Source organism: Danio rerio, chromosome 21 (assembly GCF_052040795.2).
Source record: "Danio rerio strain M-AB ecotype USA chromosome 21, GRCz13ab, whole genome shotgun sequence".
NCBI classification, from domain to species: domain Eukaryota; kingdom Metazoa; phylum Chordata; class Actinopteri; order Cypriniformes; family Danionidae; genus Danio; species Danio rerio.
In genome coordinates, this window is record NC_141041.1 from 34,030,722 (window position 1) to 34,047,665 (window position 16,944).

Below are 16,944 nucleotides of genomic sequence, written 5' to 3' on the forward strand. Positions count from 1 at the left end.
TATTTGATTATGATTTATATGACATTAAGAAGTGTTTCATTGGTGTCAATGTATGGGAGAGACTGGTGTTCAAAACAGCCATCGTTTCATGTAGACCTGTTAAAACATGTAGCTATATGTGCATCTTAACATCTAGAAAAATAAAATAACAAATAGAAATAGAAAAAAATACTTGTACTGTTTATAATAAGTAGGCTATTACAAATGTAGATTTTCAGTTAATTTGTTATAATGCTTAGTTCTTTATTGTCTCTCATTGAATACATAATCGCAGCTACCTGTGACAAGAAGATTGGGGTATGAGGTTTTGGGGTTTGGAGTACAATCGGGTCCAGAAACCCTATCGGCGCCCCTGCTATTTGGACATGGCAATACTGCAATGCTAATGCAGCAATTGTTCGTTCACAAAAAAATTATTAGTTCCCTGTTCGTCCTTTGGAAGGCTGTTTTGCCAAATATGCTGATTTATGACAGCTTGTTAGTCATAGCCAACGGGTTAATCAGTTAGAAGCCGGCTACATTGTAAAACTAATCGGTGGTCATAATTTATAATATCGTAAAACTCAAAATATTTGGCGTTTGTCTTTTACCGCCATTTTAATGTTATTGTTTAGGCTATAATATATTGAATAGCCTATAAGAGAACTGATTCATAATTTTGATCGCAGATTAGGCAAGGTTGGATTAGGTAAAAATGTGTTTTAATAATCTGGCACGATGGTTAAACGTCAGACTTTCACTTAATCGCGCGCGATCAGAAAACGCCTGCAGACTGATTTCGAGACAGCAAGACAATCTCCCGGCGCGTGGAGGTCTGGGTGGTGCGCGCGCGCTGTTTTACAATGTAAATTACGACTGAGATACGAATTCACATTATCTCAGTGAAAGGGTTGAGAAGAGAGTCAATGGCCACACGTTTCACCCCCCAGCAGCTTCGATTGATGTTAAAATGTAAACAAATTAACCTAAACCGAAGGCATGATGGTGTGCTTTTAATATGACAACCTACCGCAGAAACCACACTGCCACCAACATAAAATTAGAGCTCAACAGTTGGTTTATTGGATCATTTTAAATTTCAAATTAAATTTCATGTAAAAAAAAAAACAAATTACCCAACTCTTTCATTTTTTTCAATCAATTGCTATTGCAGCTTTGTTTAATACAATGACCAAACACAAACTGAAAATAATAGACAAATTTCTCTTTTATTTCATTGTTTTGTTATTGTTTATTAAATTAAGACATATTAAAACGTATTAATTTCATAATTATACATTCAAAAATGCTGGGTTATTTCAATCTGAATTGGGAAAATATGAACAAAGTCAAACGTTGTGTTGTATTGGGGCCTATACATTTAAATAAAAAAAATATCACTTTTGTTTATATTTTATCCAAAATTGGCTTGATATTCATTCATTTTTTTGGCTTAGTCCCTTTATTAATGTGGGGTTGCCACAGTGGAATGAACCGCCAATTTACTTAAATTTGAGGATCTAAATATTTAAATTTGCACTGTACATTCTGATTCCATTTGTTGCATTTTTCATTCTTTCAGTATACCTTATTTCACTTTAATAGCTGGAGATTTAAGATATAACACAGCAAACACTAAAAATGATCAGTTCAGGTAAACTTACCTTTTAAAACTGCTCAAATTTGCCTAATTTCAGGTTTTTTGTTGTTCATAACAATATTAAGTTTGGGAGTAATGCATTAAAAGGGAAAGAGACTCAAAGACCCTATTCTAATAAACGGATCAAGGAAATGTCCTGTAATCTTGCTCTGGAAAAACTGACATACATTATCAAAGGGAACTTTAAAGACGTATAGCATTTGGAATCCATTTCTACAGTTCTGCAACCCAGTGGACCTGACAGCAGAATAGAACTTAAATAAAACACCAAGGTTAGATAGTGTATCACTGTTGATATTGAATGTAAATAATGCTACTCTATATTAATATTCCTTTTTTAAGTTTTTTGTTATTTTTAAGTTTCATATATTGTCCTAGAGTCGTTTTGTTTAATATGATGTTCAGATGTTTAAATGTCTTGTTTTGATGTTGAGGAAAACCCCAATAAAAAAAAAAAGTTGGGAGTAGTAAAATGTAAAGTAATGTATAAGATGTAAGGTAAAGTCACTCATTAAACTTAAGACATTCCACTGGTATATCTACAAGCCCCCAAGGTGCCACACAACCCCCCAAACAAATGAGGGCTGAGGTGTGACTTTGTCACCCAATCACAGTGAAGAGGGTGTTGCAAAACTTGTATAAATAGCTCAGGTGAGACAGGTGTCAGGTTGTGGTGCACCTGACCAATCCACCTGTGTAAGACAGAGGCAGCAGAGCAGGAGGCATTTTCTCCTTCAACAAAGAGAAACGGGAAGAAAGCATGACATCATTTGTTCCACAGTCTCTTTCACCTCAGTTCCACAGCATGGGGCAGGAGTCCCAAGAGTTCAGCCTGTACGGTGACAACTTCTACAGCGCCCAGCATGTGCCTAGCCCACAACAAACCCTGCCATCCGCTTACGATTTCGGAGAATACGCAGGGCAGACCTCCAACCCTTACCTGTGGTTCAACGGGCCAGGACTCAGTCCAGCTCCTTGCCTTACCACAGGGCCTCAGCACTATGGGATGGCGAAGCAGTATGTGGGCGCAAGTGGAATCGGAGGCTCAGAGGGTGCCTTCAGCTGGTTCTCTCTGCCATCCCAAGAAGATCTGATGAAACTCGTGAGGCCTCCCTACTCGTACTCTGCACTTATTGCGATGGCAATACATGGAGCTCCAAACCGCCGGCTCACCCTCAGCCAGATCTACCAGTATGTGGCTGACAACTTTCCTTTCTACAACAAGAGCAAAGCCAGCTGGCAGAACTCAATCCGGCACAATCTCTCGCTCAACGACTGCTTCATGAAAGTGCCCAGAGATGACAGCGATCCAGGTGAGAACTTTTCAAACTGTTTGTGTGTATCTGCTTGGGTTGTACTTTAGCCTTAGTTCGATGTTTAATGACAAAATAATCAAGTTTCTTATTTTTTTTTATAGGAAAAGGCAACTATTGGACTCTTGACCCAAACTGTGAGAAGATGTTTGATAATGGAAACTTCCGGCGCAAGAGGAAGAGAAAGTCGGACTCTCTGGCTGAAGAGGAGGGAAAAGGGTACTCTGGATCAGACTCTGCTCTGTCCAGTCCTAAAAACCCCAGCGACTCCTCGGAGAGAGGAAACTCTCCAATCTCCACAGATCAAGCTCCGTGTCTCAACAGCTTCCTAAATCAAATGGGGGATGTGGCTTCAGGATCCAGAGAGGCTCTCCTCCCTTCTCCTCTGGCTGTCCCGCTGAGCCAAAGGTCATCTCCGACTGGGGTCTATGGCTCATACTCACCGAACGCAACCATGCCACAATGGGAAACCCAAATCCCTCAATCCAGCATCTCATCCACTCCCTACAAAGATGGCTATAGTGACTCAATGCTGAACCCGTACAGCAGCCAGCTCTATCCAGTGCTGGGATCCTCTGATTTGCTGTATCCACGGGAGGGATCTGAGGTGTAATGTGGGACATAGCATTGTCGGGTATGAACCAAGGCCCCAGGCACTTGAGGGAGCGGCCGGCCTGCATGGTGAGCCCAGTTCTCATCGCGGTGCCTGAGTAAGCAGGTCCGAGTGGACGCAAAGAAGATTCCCTTTATCAGACAGCTCTTCTAAGACTAACGTGCTGACATTGTCAATTCATGTTGCGCTCAGAGATGGCAGCAATCACCCCAGGCTACTGCTCCCAGTCATGATTTATTTTATGTGTGTTGTGGTTTTTGTTTTGTTATTGCAATACAAATTGAAGCCTGGAACATTTAAATTGCACTGAACTTTGACATAAATGTGACTTTGTTCGTTGTTCAATATTTTGTATTTGTAATGTGATTGTAATATATACATATATATATATATAATGTATTTGGCAAAATAAACATGGATATTTGCTACCATCTTTATTGTTGTAATATTTAAATTCTGTGTTAAAGGATAGTTTACCCAAAGTTTTGTTGTTAAAACTAAAACTTCAATTGTTACAAAATCTATTATATTTAATCATTACTATTTAATTTTTATTACTTAAACTATATATATATATGTGTGTGTTTGTGTTTGTGTGTGTGTGTGTGTGTGTGTGTGTGTGTGTGTGTGTGTGAAATCACAATTATCAAACCCCCTTTGAATTTTTTTTCTTTTTTAAATATTTCCCAAATTATGTTTAACAGAGGGCGAGGCAGTGGCGCAGTAGGTAGTGCTGTTGCCTCACAGCAAAAAGGTCGCTGGGTTGCTGGTTCGAACCTCGGCTCAGTTGGCGTTTCTGTGTGGAGTTTGCATGTTCTCCCTGCCTTCTCATGGGTTTCCTTCGGATGCTCCGGTTTCCCCCACAGTCCAAAGACATGCGGTACAGGTGAATTGGGTAGGCTAAAGTGTGTGTGTGTGAATGTGTGTGTGGATGGGTTGAAATGGGTTGCGGCTGGAAGGGCATCTGCTGCATAAAAAACTTGCTGGATAAGTTGGCGATTCATTCCGCTGTGGCGACCCCAGATTAATAAAGGGACTAAGCCGACAAGAAAATGAATGAATGTTTGAAAGAGCAAAAGAAATGTCCTAATTACCCTAACCTGCCTAGTTAACCTAGTTAAGCCTTTAAATGTCACTTTAAGCTGTATAGAAGTGTCTTAAAAAATATCTAGTAAAATATTATTTACTGTCATCATGCCAAAAATCATCATGGCAAAATCAGTTATTAGAAATGAGTTATTAAAACTATTATAAATGTGTTGAAAAAAAAACTCCATTAAACAGAAATTAAAGCTATACAATATTTTATTAATCTGAAGCTTATCTAACAAAATAACTTATGATAATGATCCAAAAACAATACACCAAATTTATATGTTATAGAAAAATATTAAATACAAATTTTAAAAAAGAGGAAAAATCAAGAGAAAAAAAATGGAAAAATTTAGATTCAATTTTGAAGGTTGCAATTTATTTTTGCAACATTTTGCCTGAATTTAATTGTATTATGTTTCAATTTCTAAATATGTTTGGTGATTCAAATATTATTTTAATAAATGTATCTGTTTAATAAATCTGTTTTGTTTAAATGCACCAAAATGCATTGCCAATATTTATATATATATTATTTTATTATTATATTATTATAGTTATATATTGTAACTTAAAGTTGCAGTTAAAATAATTAGAAAGGCTGCAGATAACTACTTTTATAATTAGTATTCATAATAAGTTGAAATACTAAAATTACTAAATAAAATACTAAACTGCAAAAACATATATTAAAATGTTAAATTAAAAAAACATGAGCTGAAATAGAACAAATTTTAAGATAAATATTACATTGTAGTTAATTAAACTTAAATTTGATGATCTAAAATAAATAAATAAAAACAAATGTAAGATATTATAAATACAGTGATGCAAAACTATAAGCCCAAACACTAAATATGTCAAATTTGCACACAGTCAAACAAAAATAAAATTCTGATTTTTTTTCTTCTGAAAAAAATCAGTTTGTTTGTTTTGTTCAAGACATAATTTTATTTAAAAAAAGTAATAGTCTAACAACAAAACGTCTTTTTCCCCCTTTATACATTGAAAGTTATTTTCTAATGCTGTTATGTTATATCCCAATGACTCATGGTCTAAAGACTGATATATATCTATATACATATACTTCAAATAACAGAGAATAAAGTTATGCAGACATGAATAATATCTAGTATAGTGTAGCCTACTATTACGTAATAAAACTAATACTGACATTGTATTTCTAATTGAACGATTCAAGAAATAAACTAATCATATATATATATTTTTTAAATTATAGGTTAATAATAAATAAAAATGCCTGAATGAATGTGCAGAAATATGGCATCTTTAAAAAAATAATAATAAATCACCCGTATGTCATTGAGATTTATCAGTCGGAGCTTATCAAGATGTGGCCGTCAACGCTTGAGTTTCAGTCTGATACTGTCTACGATCTGCAGTGAATCAGAGACTCTTCGACTCTTCCCGCGCTCGATGAAAACCGTTAAACAACACAGCAAAGAGAAAGCAGCCATTATTTAAAAATAGTGTTAATTATGAGACCACTTCAGGCCACTCAATCTGAGAAAACACTGAGAAGCGGAAGGTAAATACAGAGAAGACTGCAGTCTGTCATTACACCCACTGACCCACAGCATCAGAGAGGTGAGGGGAACACATCAGCTAAAAAAAACAACAACCGTTAAACAACAAACCCTAATCACGAGGAAAAGACTGGTTTGACAGCCAGAGGGACAAAAAAAGATAGATGAAACAAAAACTTGTTCCTCAGGGTCTCGAAGTCTTTGGTTGCAAACAGCTCCTGCTCAGATGAAAGACAATATTCCAGAAAAAAAATGGTAGGGAATCAGACGAGCTGTTGTCTAACTCAAAAACATAGGCTATATTGAGTGTGTCCCTTTTTTACAAACATATCTACAATGTTGACATGTTGAAAATTCAGGTTCACAAGTGAAGTTCAGTTAAGAGCATTTGTGGAGTGATGTTAATGAATCACAGTCAGGCATACATCATGAAAAATGTCAGATTACCCTATACATAAATTTATATCTTTATTTATGTTTAGAAATGTATAAATACATTAATATCTTAACCTAAAAGGATATTTCACCCCCAATATTAATTCTTTCGTCATTTACCCAGCAGACACACAACATCATAAGATGTTAAAATAGATTTAGGTCGCCATTATCTTAGGACAATGTTATTTTTATGTCCAATAATGGTGTAAAAAATGACATTAATATTTAGTTGATTTTAGGTTGTGTTGGAAAGTGACCAAAATCCAACATCGAGGCAACATATTGACGTCAAATTGCTACCCCATGTCCAATGTTGGACAATAACATCGGCCTGACTTTGGGCTCTGACGTCAACACGATTTTCATTTTCACCCAAAACGCAACATGACATTGGGGGACAACTTCAGCCTGTGCCTGCTGGGTACTCTCCCTTTACTTGTTCCAAAGCTGTCAGAGTTTCTTTCCTCTGTTAAACACACACAGATAAAATAAGATATGATAATAACAAATAAAAACAAATATTACAATTTAAGCTAGGGCTTGCTAACTCACAGTAACAAGTCAAACAAAGACAGTTTTACAGCTTTTTATGTTTGCACTCTTCTTAATGGTGTTTATATAAATATCTAGTTCTTTGAATACCACTGAGAAAAGGTTTCTTACTGCTGAATTTACAATGATGGATATAAAACTTCATTCATTCATACATTCATTTACCTGCAGCTTAGTCAATTTATTCATCGAGGGTCACCACATCGAAATGAAACCACGCGAACACAGGGAGAACAGACAAACTCCACACAGAAATAGATATAAAACTTGGTAAATATAATCAAAAGATTGTTAACATAATTTTCCAACCAAATCAAACTTGCGCTACGTGTAGTTACATCAGGTGTCACCAACCCAGTTCCTGGAGAGCTACCTTCCTGCAGAATTCAGTCCCAACCCTGATCAAACACACCTGAACCAATTAATAGTACCTAAAGCAACACTTGATAATTACAAACAGTTGTGTTTGGTCAGGGCTGCAACTAAAAATCTGCAGGAAGGTAGCTCTCCAGGAACAGGGTTGGTGACCCCTGAGTTGCATTGTTTTGAGACGCGGGCAGGCAAAGGCTGCGTTGGACCGTACGCATGTCCTTTGTAGAAGTATAATATCAGAATAATATAATAAGTATAAATCAGCCTTAACAGAGCGAGGTCAAGTGCCTCTAAAAAACAGTAGGGAAAGTATTGACCTGGAAAAATGAAGCCGATTATAGCTTTTGATCGTTGATTTCGATTACTTTTCGATTAATCGTCTAACCCTAATATTCACACAGTAAAAGAACATTTGACAGCACCCTCATTTATAAATTTAGATATCTTCCAACATAAATTTTCAGTATATTGACAATGCCAGAAAACATGAGGTACTGTTTCTGGGTTTAATGAACAGAATGAATGATTGACAACTATGTCTTTAATAAATCTGGTTAAAAATGCTTAATAGGGTAAAATAACGTAGTATCTTAAATGAGATTTCTTTGATTTGATTTGATTTGTAATTAGATATATTTATTAGAGAATACCCAAGTGTTCCTTCAATTAATATTTTGAACAAATCATTAGAAAGTGACATTAGGGTTACTAAGCAACTCTTTTTTGGAATAGTAGACGTATGTTCTTCTTCTTATTATTATTATTCTTTTTGCTTAATACAAACCAAAATTAGCCACAGAAAGTATCAGCAGGGTGAAGAAAAGATGCGTTAGAGTATGAAAGATTTCTATATAATGAAACAATACTAGAAGAGATAGCTACACTTACAGAGGCATATTCCTTTGGGTTTACAGGAAAATCAAAGTATAAAAAAAATTCATCATATCCCAGCAGGCACACAACCTCATAAGACCTTAATATTAGGTTAGATTTAGGTCATGACGTCAGGTGAAAAAAATTTAATGTCTAGCCTGCATCTAAGGACAACGTTATTTTGACATCTAATAACGACGTCAAATTACGTTAATATTTGGTTGAGTCTGATAGATGTCATAGTGGTAATGTCCACACAACGTCAAGATGCAACATAATTAGATGTTGATATTTGATTGATTTTAGGTTGGACATTGACGTTGACTTGATGTTGGCCTGATGTTGGGGAAGTCAACCCGATTTTTATTTCCAAACAAAATCCAATGTCCCCACGACGTACATAATCAATATGACGTCATGTTGACGTCCTGTGCCTGCAGGGATGTCATTAAGCAACCAATCACTGGGAAACATCCATGTGTGATCTCATTCACACACATCCACTATGGGCAATTTTTAAATTACCCAATTCACCTGGCGTATGGAAACCTACACCAACACGGGGAGAACATGCAAACTCCACAAAGAAATGCCAACTGAACCACCTGGGGCTCAAATCAGCAACTTTCTTGCTGTAAGGCGATTGTGCTTTCTACACCACCACTGTGCTGCCAATATTGCAGTTATTCCAGATATATTACACGGTTACTGACCGTGCTGACTTTTCTGTTCTGGATTGATAGAGCATGTGTTCATGACGTCACCACTCCATTGCCTGGCTACCAGAGTCTCCAAAACTGGCTAAGTGGAAGCTTGATGCTATTTATTATTTATTTTTATTATTTTATTCAACAAAGTATCAGTATCCATGTTGCTGTTTACACAACACTTTTGTTACCATTTGTGTTTAAAAGTGTTCTAGTTTCAGTGGTACAGTAAAAAAGTAAACATGCTGACTGAATTATTTATAGCATTAAAGTAAAACAACTAATATAATAAAATAGAAATTACAGTGAAAACGACTTTAATAAGCTCATTCCAATTTATGAATAAAAACTACAATGATAACTCATAATTGCATGTTTAGTCGTCCTGACAGAATTAAAATGAGTAAATAAAACTATAAACATGTTAAAAAATGATAAGAGTTTAACTAACTTATTCAAATTTATAAAAAAAAATTACGACGATTTATTAGATACTAAAATAAAATAGAATAAAATAAAATAATTACACCAATGTAAATTAGTATAAAGTTGCAATGAAAACCGCTTTAAAAAGCTCATTCAAATTTCTGAATAAAAACTACAATGATATCTCATAATTGCATGTTAAGTCATACTGACAGAAATAAAATGAATAAATAAAACTATAAACATTTTTTAAAAAAATGGCCATAGTTTAACCAACTTATTAAAATGTATGAATAAAATCACAATGATTTATTAGATACTAAAATAAAATAGAATAAAAAAATTATAATTATAGCAATTACTTTGAAATTACAACGAAAATTGCTATAAAAAGCTCATTCAAATTTATAAATAAAAACTACAATATCTTACAAAATGCATATTAAATCATACTGACAGAATTAAAATGAATAAATAAAACTATAATTGTTATAAAAGAAAAAGACTATATACCTAACTGAAATTCAAATATAATCTAAAAATCTAAAAACAAAAACTTCTTCAAATATATTAATAAAATTACAATAATTTATTAGATACTAAAATAAAATTAACTATTTATACCAGTGTTCAAAAGTGAACTAAACGTAACGATCTCGCATGACTGATAAAGGTGCCGTGACATATTTTATTGTACGTTAGTGGCTCGTTTACTCAACCCTAAGGCTTTGAATCTGCTGATTGGCATCCACTAAAACTATATGGATCATATAGAATAGTGTCAAACACAGCTTGTGGCTCTTTTTATTGCATGTCAGGACCTGGGAATGCAGATAAAAAATGAACTCTAAAAATTTGAATATGAGCTGATAAATGAGCTGATAAATTGAACCAGTTGGTTGGAGTCAGTGGTTAAATGAAGACACAAAATGCTCATTTGGATGAGGAATTTGTAGGTGAAAAATCCAGCAGGAAGATCATTCCTTCAGATTAAAGAGCAGTGAGTCATTTGATCTTCACTGCTTAAACAGGCTTTTAGTTTTCTAAACCTCTAAACATCTCACTATTAAAAAAATCACATTTAACTCTCTAAGTAGACAGAATGCTTGGAGAAATGTGGGGATTATAAATGCCCCTTTTATTTATTTATTTATTTTTTTAAATATTTCCTAAATGACACAGCAAGGAAATTTTCACAATATGTCTGATAATATTTTTTTTCTTCTGGAGAAAGTCTTATTTGTTTTATTTTGGCTAGAATAAAAGCAGTTTTTAATTTTTAAACACCATTTTAAGGTCAAAATGATTAGCCCCTTTAAGCTATAATTTTTTTCTATAGTCTACAGAACAAACCATCATTATACAATAACTTGCCTAATTACCCTAACCTGCCTAGTTAACCTAATTAACTTAGTAAAGCCTTTAAATGTCACTTTAAGCTGTATAGAAGTGTCTTGAAAAATATCTAGTCAAATATTATCTTCATTTCATCATGACAGAAGATAAAATAAATCAGTTATTAGAAATGAGTTATTAAAACTTTTATGTTTAGAAATGTGTTGAAAAACATAAACAGAAAAAAATAAAAATAAACTCAGTGGGTCTAATAATTCTGACTTCAGCTGTATATATTTATGATTCTGCACTGCCAAATGCTGATAATACGGTTGTAATTAAAAATGCACTGTGCCTTAGTCCACATAATTAAAAAAAAAATACCAGGGGTTTATTTTGTGTTTTTTATTATCTTCCATTTACACTGTGATAGAATTTGTATCGAACAAACATAGTTAAAAATAAAAGTCTATTGACTAAAATTAATAATAATAATAATAATAATGTAAAAATTAACAAAACAAATAAATGCACAAATTCTGAATTTGTAATTTCTTTTTCCATTTGCAATGATACAATCTGTAACCCAGTAATCCTTTAAATGTCACTTTAAGCTGTATAGAAGTGTCTTGAAAAATATCTAGTCAAATAGTATTTACTGTCATCATGGCAAATATAAAATAAATCAGTTATTAGAAATGAGTTATTAAAACTATTATGTTATTATGTTTGGGCATCTTCTCTCCGTTAAACAAAAATTGGGTAAAAAAACAAACAAACAGGGGGGCTAATAATTCAGGGGGCATAACAATTCGACTGTATTTAATTTTGTTATTTATTATGCTTAAGATACAGTTTGTAATGAAGATGAAAATAAATGCATTAAGTTAAAAATGCTACATTGAAGCCAATTGATGATTATTTATACGCAATAAAAATCTACCCATTTAAAAAGAAAATGTGTACGTATTTCAGTATTCATCTTTTGATATTAACTTTTGGTTTTATACTGATTATACAATTTGTACAAAAGCAAAAACTCTTAATTTAGTATAAAAAACTCACTTGCTAGTGCTAAACTTGTTAATCTGTTTAAATGAAATAAAAAAAAACTATTTATCATTTAAAAATCACAATTTAAAACTGTAAATTGTTCTAAAAATCCATGTTAATGTTATTTTAATGAACTTTAATGGATATTGCTGCCGAAGATATAATTTAAAAAACTAAATATGTAAAAATATGTAAAAATCCATAACACAAGAAAAACGGCAAACTGAAGCATTTAAATAATAAAATTAACAGTTAATAAATAAATACTGATGATGAAATCTTAACTCACTCTCTTATGTTAGAGACTTTGCTTCTTCAAGACATTTATTCAGCTGATAAAGCTTCCTTGGTTTCGACCACAGCGACACAAACCTCATTAACATCAGGATCAGGACATTTTCCTCACAATCTACATTCTTAAACACACAATCTGATTTAAATAACTTTTTTATATGGTCCCGCTGTATAAAGCAGTAATGTAATAATGAAGTATAATGATGGCAATGGCCTGCTTAAGCAGTGAATGATCAATATCTAGAGGACGCAGACGACCTGACAATCATCTATGCCTCAAACATCCACAGCCCTTGATTCCTGCACTGTTTACTGTCTAAACAGTGCATTCAGTGTGTGCTCGACCTTCTGATGTGTCACTTTGATCTAATCGATTGAATCTAACAACACAGAGAGTGTGCCGTGTGTTTATAGGCAGGTGCCTGAGTCTGATCGAGATCACACTGCCTCTGGCTTCATCTGCGGCACACTGAAAACACACACTCATTCTGACGCTGATCGTATAATTAGAAATGCCAATGCATCTGTTGGGGATTACCCTAGCTGAAGAAATATGCTGAAATAACATTTCGAGAATGTTTCCTTTAGGTTGTGGAAATGTTACTGTTCTGAAAATGTCCCATTTTTAACATTTTCACCTTTTTTGTTTAATCTAAAAACATTTTTCCTGATTATTTGGAGGTGAAAAGAAAAACATCAAGGGAACATTTCATTTTAGCATCCTACACACTAGGGTTGCATGATTCACCGGTACTTTGGTAGCACCAAGATACTATAGCTCCAAATTACTGGCTGTGCCAATGTAGTTTGTAAAGAGTAGTATCGTCGTTACATTTGGGCCAGAAAATAATCAATAGACCACTTTATTTTACTTTTATTTTAACTGTCTGCATATGGGTCACAGTTCGCTGCTGTCATGACAGATCATATGGCGGGATCAATGAATTATTTTATTAATATTATATATATATATATATATATATATATATATATATATATATATATATATATATATATATATATATATATATATATATATATATATACATACAGAGAAAGTGTGTACAAATAATATGTTTTTCAATAATAAAGAAATTCTGAATTGAATTTAATTATTATGACATGTAAAACATAGTATTTCTGAAAATTTGCTTTATTTCGTAAATTTGAGTTATGAATTAATACAGTATCGCGATACTACTTGGTATTGTGATACTTCAGCTGGTTTAATGTCGTGGCCTGAACTGAAGGTATTTTGAAAAGCCTACAAACTGGGTTATATTAACCCACATTGAGTAAAATATGGAATAACTAGACATTGGGTTAAAGTTGATCCTATTATACATTCATTCATCCATTTTCCAATGGCTTAGTCTTTATTCCAGAGGTCACCATAGCCTAATGAACTGCCAGCTATTCCAGCATATGTTTTATGCAGCAGATGCCCTTCCAGCCACAACTAAGTATTGGGAAACACCCATACACTCTCCAACAGTTTAGTTTATTCAATTCACCTATATGGCACATGTCATGAATCCCACATGAACATGGGAAGAACATGAAAACAGAAATGCCAACTGGCCCAACCGGGACTCGAACCAACGACCTTCTTGCTGTAAGGTGACAGTGCTATCCACTGAGCCACTTTGCCGGCTCCGGCCCTATTATAGTCATTTAAAAATTTAATCCAGCAGTTGGTTTAGTGCATATTACAACCAGCATTGGGTTGAAGTAGCCCAGCATTTTTAAAGGGCACTCTCAGAAATAAAGATTTATGACAACATCTGTCACATTTTTGTTCCTAATAGGTCCTTAAGAGTACATAATAATACCTAAAAAGTACAAATGTGTACCTCATAGTATCCTAAATGGTACAAAACTGAACATAAAAAGGTATAAAAGTATACTCTAATGTTACTAATGTCCATCTTTATGGTACAAAAGTAAACCTTTTGAAAAAGTCCCGCCCCACTGACAGATTTTGTGCCTTTATTTCTGATAGTGTATAAACATTAAAGATACATTACCTTTGGAAAGAGAGTGTTAGAGGAAAGTTTCACCAAAAAGCTAAAAAAGCAAAAAGTTCCTCAAGCAATATAGAAATAACATTTGAGATTGTTCCCATTATGATCTATATTAAAAGATTATTTCACTGAAAAAAGAAAAATGTACACACCATTTACTAGGGATGTAACTATTCACCGTGAGTCAGTTGAAAATCAAATTCAAATATGTGACGATTCAAATCGATACAGATGATGAATGAATCGTAATACATTTTTTTGAACAGAGGGGGCATTGTGTTTGTGTTGAGGGGGCAAACTCGCTTTACCTGCACATCAGCAGCGAGCAAGAGGTGGGACGGCAGAATAAATGACAGCGGTCAAGTGCGCCAGACAAACACAAACCGTGTGCAAATACTACAAAAAGACCTTTACTTACACTAACAGAACAACGACTATGATGCACATAAACCATCAGCACAGTGAAAAACTACTGTGACAGACATCTATACGCAAAAAAGTGTTTTCATAGTGAATTTTTTTTAGACTGAAAAAGAAAGTTGTTCTTTAACAGAAGCAGGTATTAGATTATTTTACCCTCTCCTTTTGAGTTTATGCATATTTAATAATTTGCTGATTATTATTGAATATTTAAAAATGTTCAAGATGATCTATTCTTAAGTGTATTACACTGATACTTATACTAATTAATTATGCAATTAATATTTATTATTCACCTTCATAATCATGTTCAACTCCTGTCTCTATCCTATATTATAAGTCATTATATAATCAGTATTTTATGCCAGTGGAGGGCCTATTGAACACTCTTCACACACTGCTCTCTCCACACCAGCCATCTCAGTCCCCAGTGAAAAAGTTTGTTCATCAGCAGGGGACGTTGTAAATGTGCAAAGATCTCAGCTTATACCAGAAAACATAGACATGCTGATATTTCTTTTTAAAATGTTTAAATATTAGCACAGCTACTGTTTTAGTTTGTTTATATTAATGAGTCTCTTTAGTTTGTAGTAATCTTTTTATTATTACTGAATTTATTTGTTTTTAGGAAAATAGCAATTTAGTAATGGCATCAAATATATTATTTTGCAATAAATGTGCATCATTTAAGAAAAAAATGAAAGGGTTCTTCACCTTAAATTAGTTAAAAATAATTTTGTTAAAAAATCATGAGATTAGTATTGTGAATCGTAATCGTGAGTAAAGGGAATCGTTACATCCCTACTATTTACTCACCCTCGAGTGGTTTCAAACCTGTATTAGTTTGCTTTTTCTGTTAAACACAAAACTTAAAAATATGGTAAACCTGTCACCACGGAATAGAATACCATAGTATTTGTTTTTCATACTATTATGGAAGTCATTAGATACTGGCTTCTAAAATTCTTTAAAATATCTTCTTTTGTGTTCAACAGAGAAATAATCTCTTGAGGGACCCACTTGAGGGAAAGTAAATAGTGAGAAAATTTTCACTTTTGGATGAACGATCCCTTAAACATGAATGGTTCTGTGAAAAACTTTTAACATTCCTGAAACCATTTCATCTCATAAAAGGCTCTTTTTAGTTTTTAGACCTCCCTGTATCTCCCTCTCGTTCAAACTCATTTAAATCCACTTAAAATAGCGTTAGGGTCTCAGTCTTCTTGTCTATGCATGACAACAGAGTCCTCGTGATCACCAGATCATCCAGATTCACTGATAAAACTGACATGTGCCACTCAGGTCACTTTGTGGACTCTGTGTAACCTCGTCCTGCCTTCAAACACACACACACACACACACACACACACATACACACATACAATAGGTGGAGTGCTGTCTGGCCTTGTCGAGGTGGCTGCTCTATTGAACTGTCTCTTGTCCACCGATGATGCAAGTGTGCCTGCTGTTTACTGACACATGTCGCATCAATGGGTCAGTGTTGTTTGTAAACACATAGGCCGATGGCGAGGTAGATTGGGACGACATGATTAAAAACGCCCTGCAGCCACATAAAGTGCAGGTGTGGAGAAAACTGCTGCATCCATCTAACCAGATACTTTTTTCCATTAAAATTTTATTACACCACTAAGAAGAGACAAGGGGGGAAGTCAAACAAAGCAGATAATTTAACTGCTTTAATTGATTCTGAGCGACTAAAAACACAAACATGAAATCTTTCATTAATTAATATTTAATATAATAAATAAATAATAAATAATTAATATTTTCTTTTTGGTTTGGTCCCTTTATTCATCAGGGGTCGACACAGCTGAATGAACTGTCAACCTTTCCAGCATATGTTTTATACAGCCGATGCCCTTCCAGCTGCAACCCAAGACTGGGAAACACCCATACACACACACACACTATAGCCAATTTAGTTTATTAAGTTCACCTATAACACATGTTTTTGGACTGTGGGGTAAACGGGAGCACCCGGAGGTTTCCACACAGAAATGCCCAGCTGGGATTTGAACCAGCAACCCTTTTGCTGTGAGGCGACAGTGCTAACCACTCGCCCCAATCATGAAATCATTTCACAGAAAGATTTATTTCGAACACTCAAGTTATGAAGTTATGGGTTGAGTAATGCCTCGATCATACTAGAGTTTGAGAATGCGAAATCTCCTCTGATGGTGAACGAACAATAGAAACCAGTCAATGTTCATTAGTAAGAGTTCATT

The 16,944-nt window shown here is 34.2% G+C and overlaps 2 protein-coding genes across 2 annotated transcripts in view; one reads left to right on the plus strand and one right to left on the minus strand.

Moving 5' to 3' along the window:
- The window catches only part of timd4 (T cell immunoglobulin and mucin domain containing 4), a 1,098,921-nt gene that overhangs the window by 996,714 nt on the left and 85,263 nt on the right, over positions 1-16,944 (minus strand). The gene's annotated exons all lie outside the window — the stretch shown is intronic.
- On the plus strand, positions 2,318-3,996 carry foxi3a (forkhead box I3a). The gene is given in 2 exon segments (NM_198917.2): positions 2,318-2,952; positions 3,057-3,996. Coding segments are annotated over 2 exon segments (1,062 nt in total). The 5' UTR covers positions 2,318-2,399; the 3' UTR covers positions 3,566-3,996.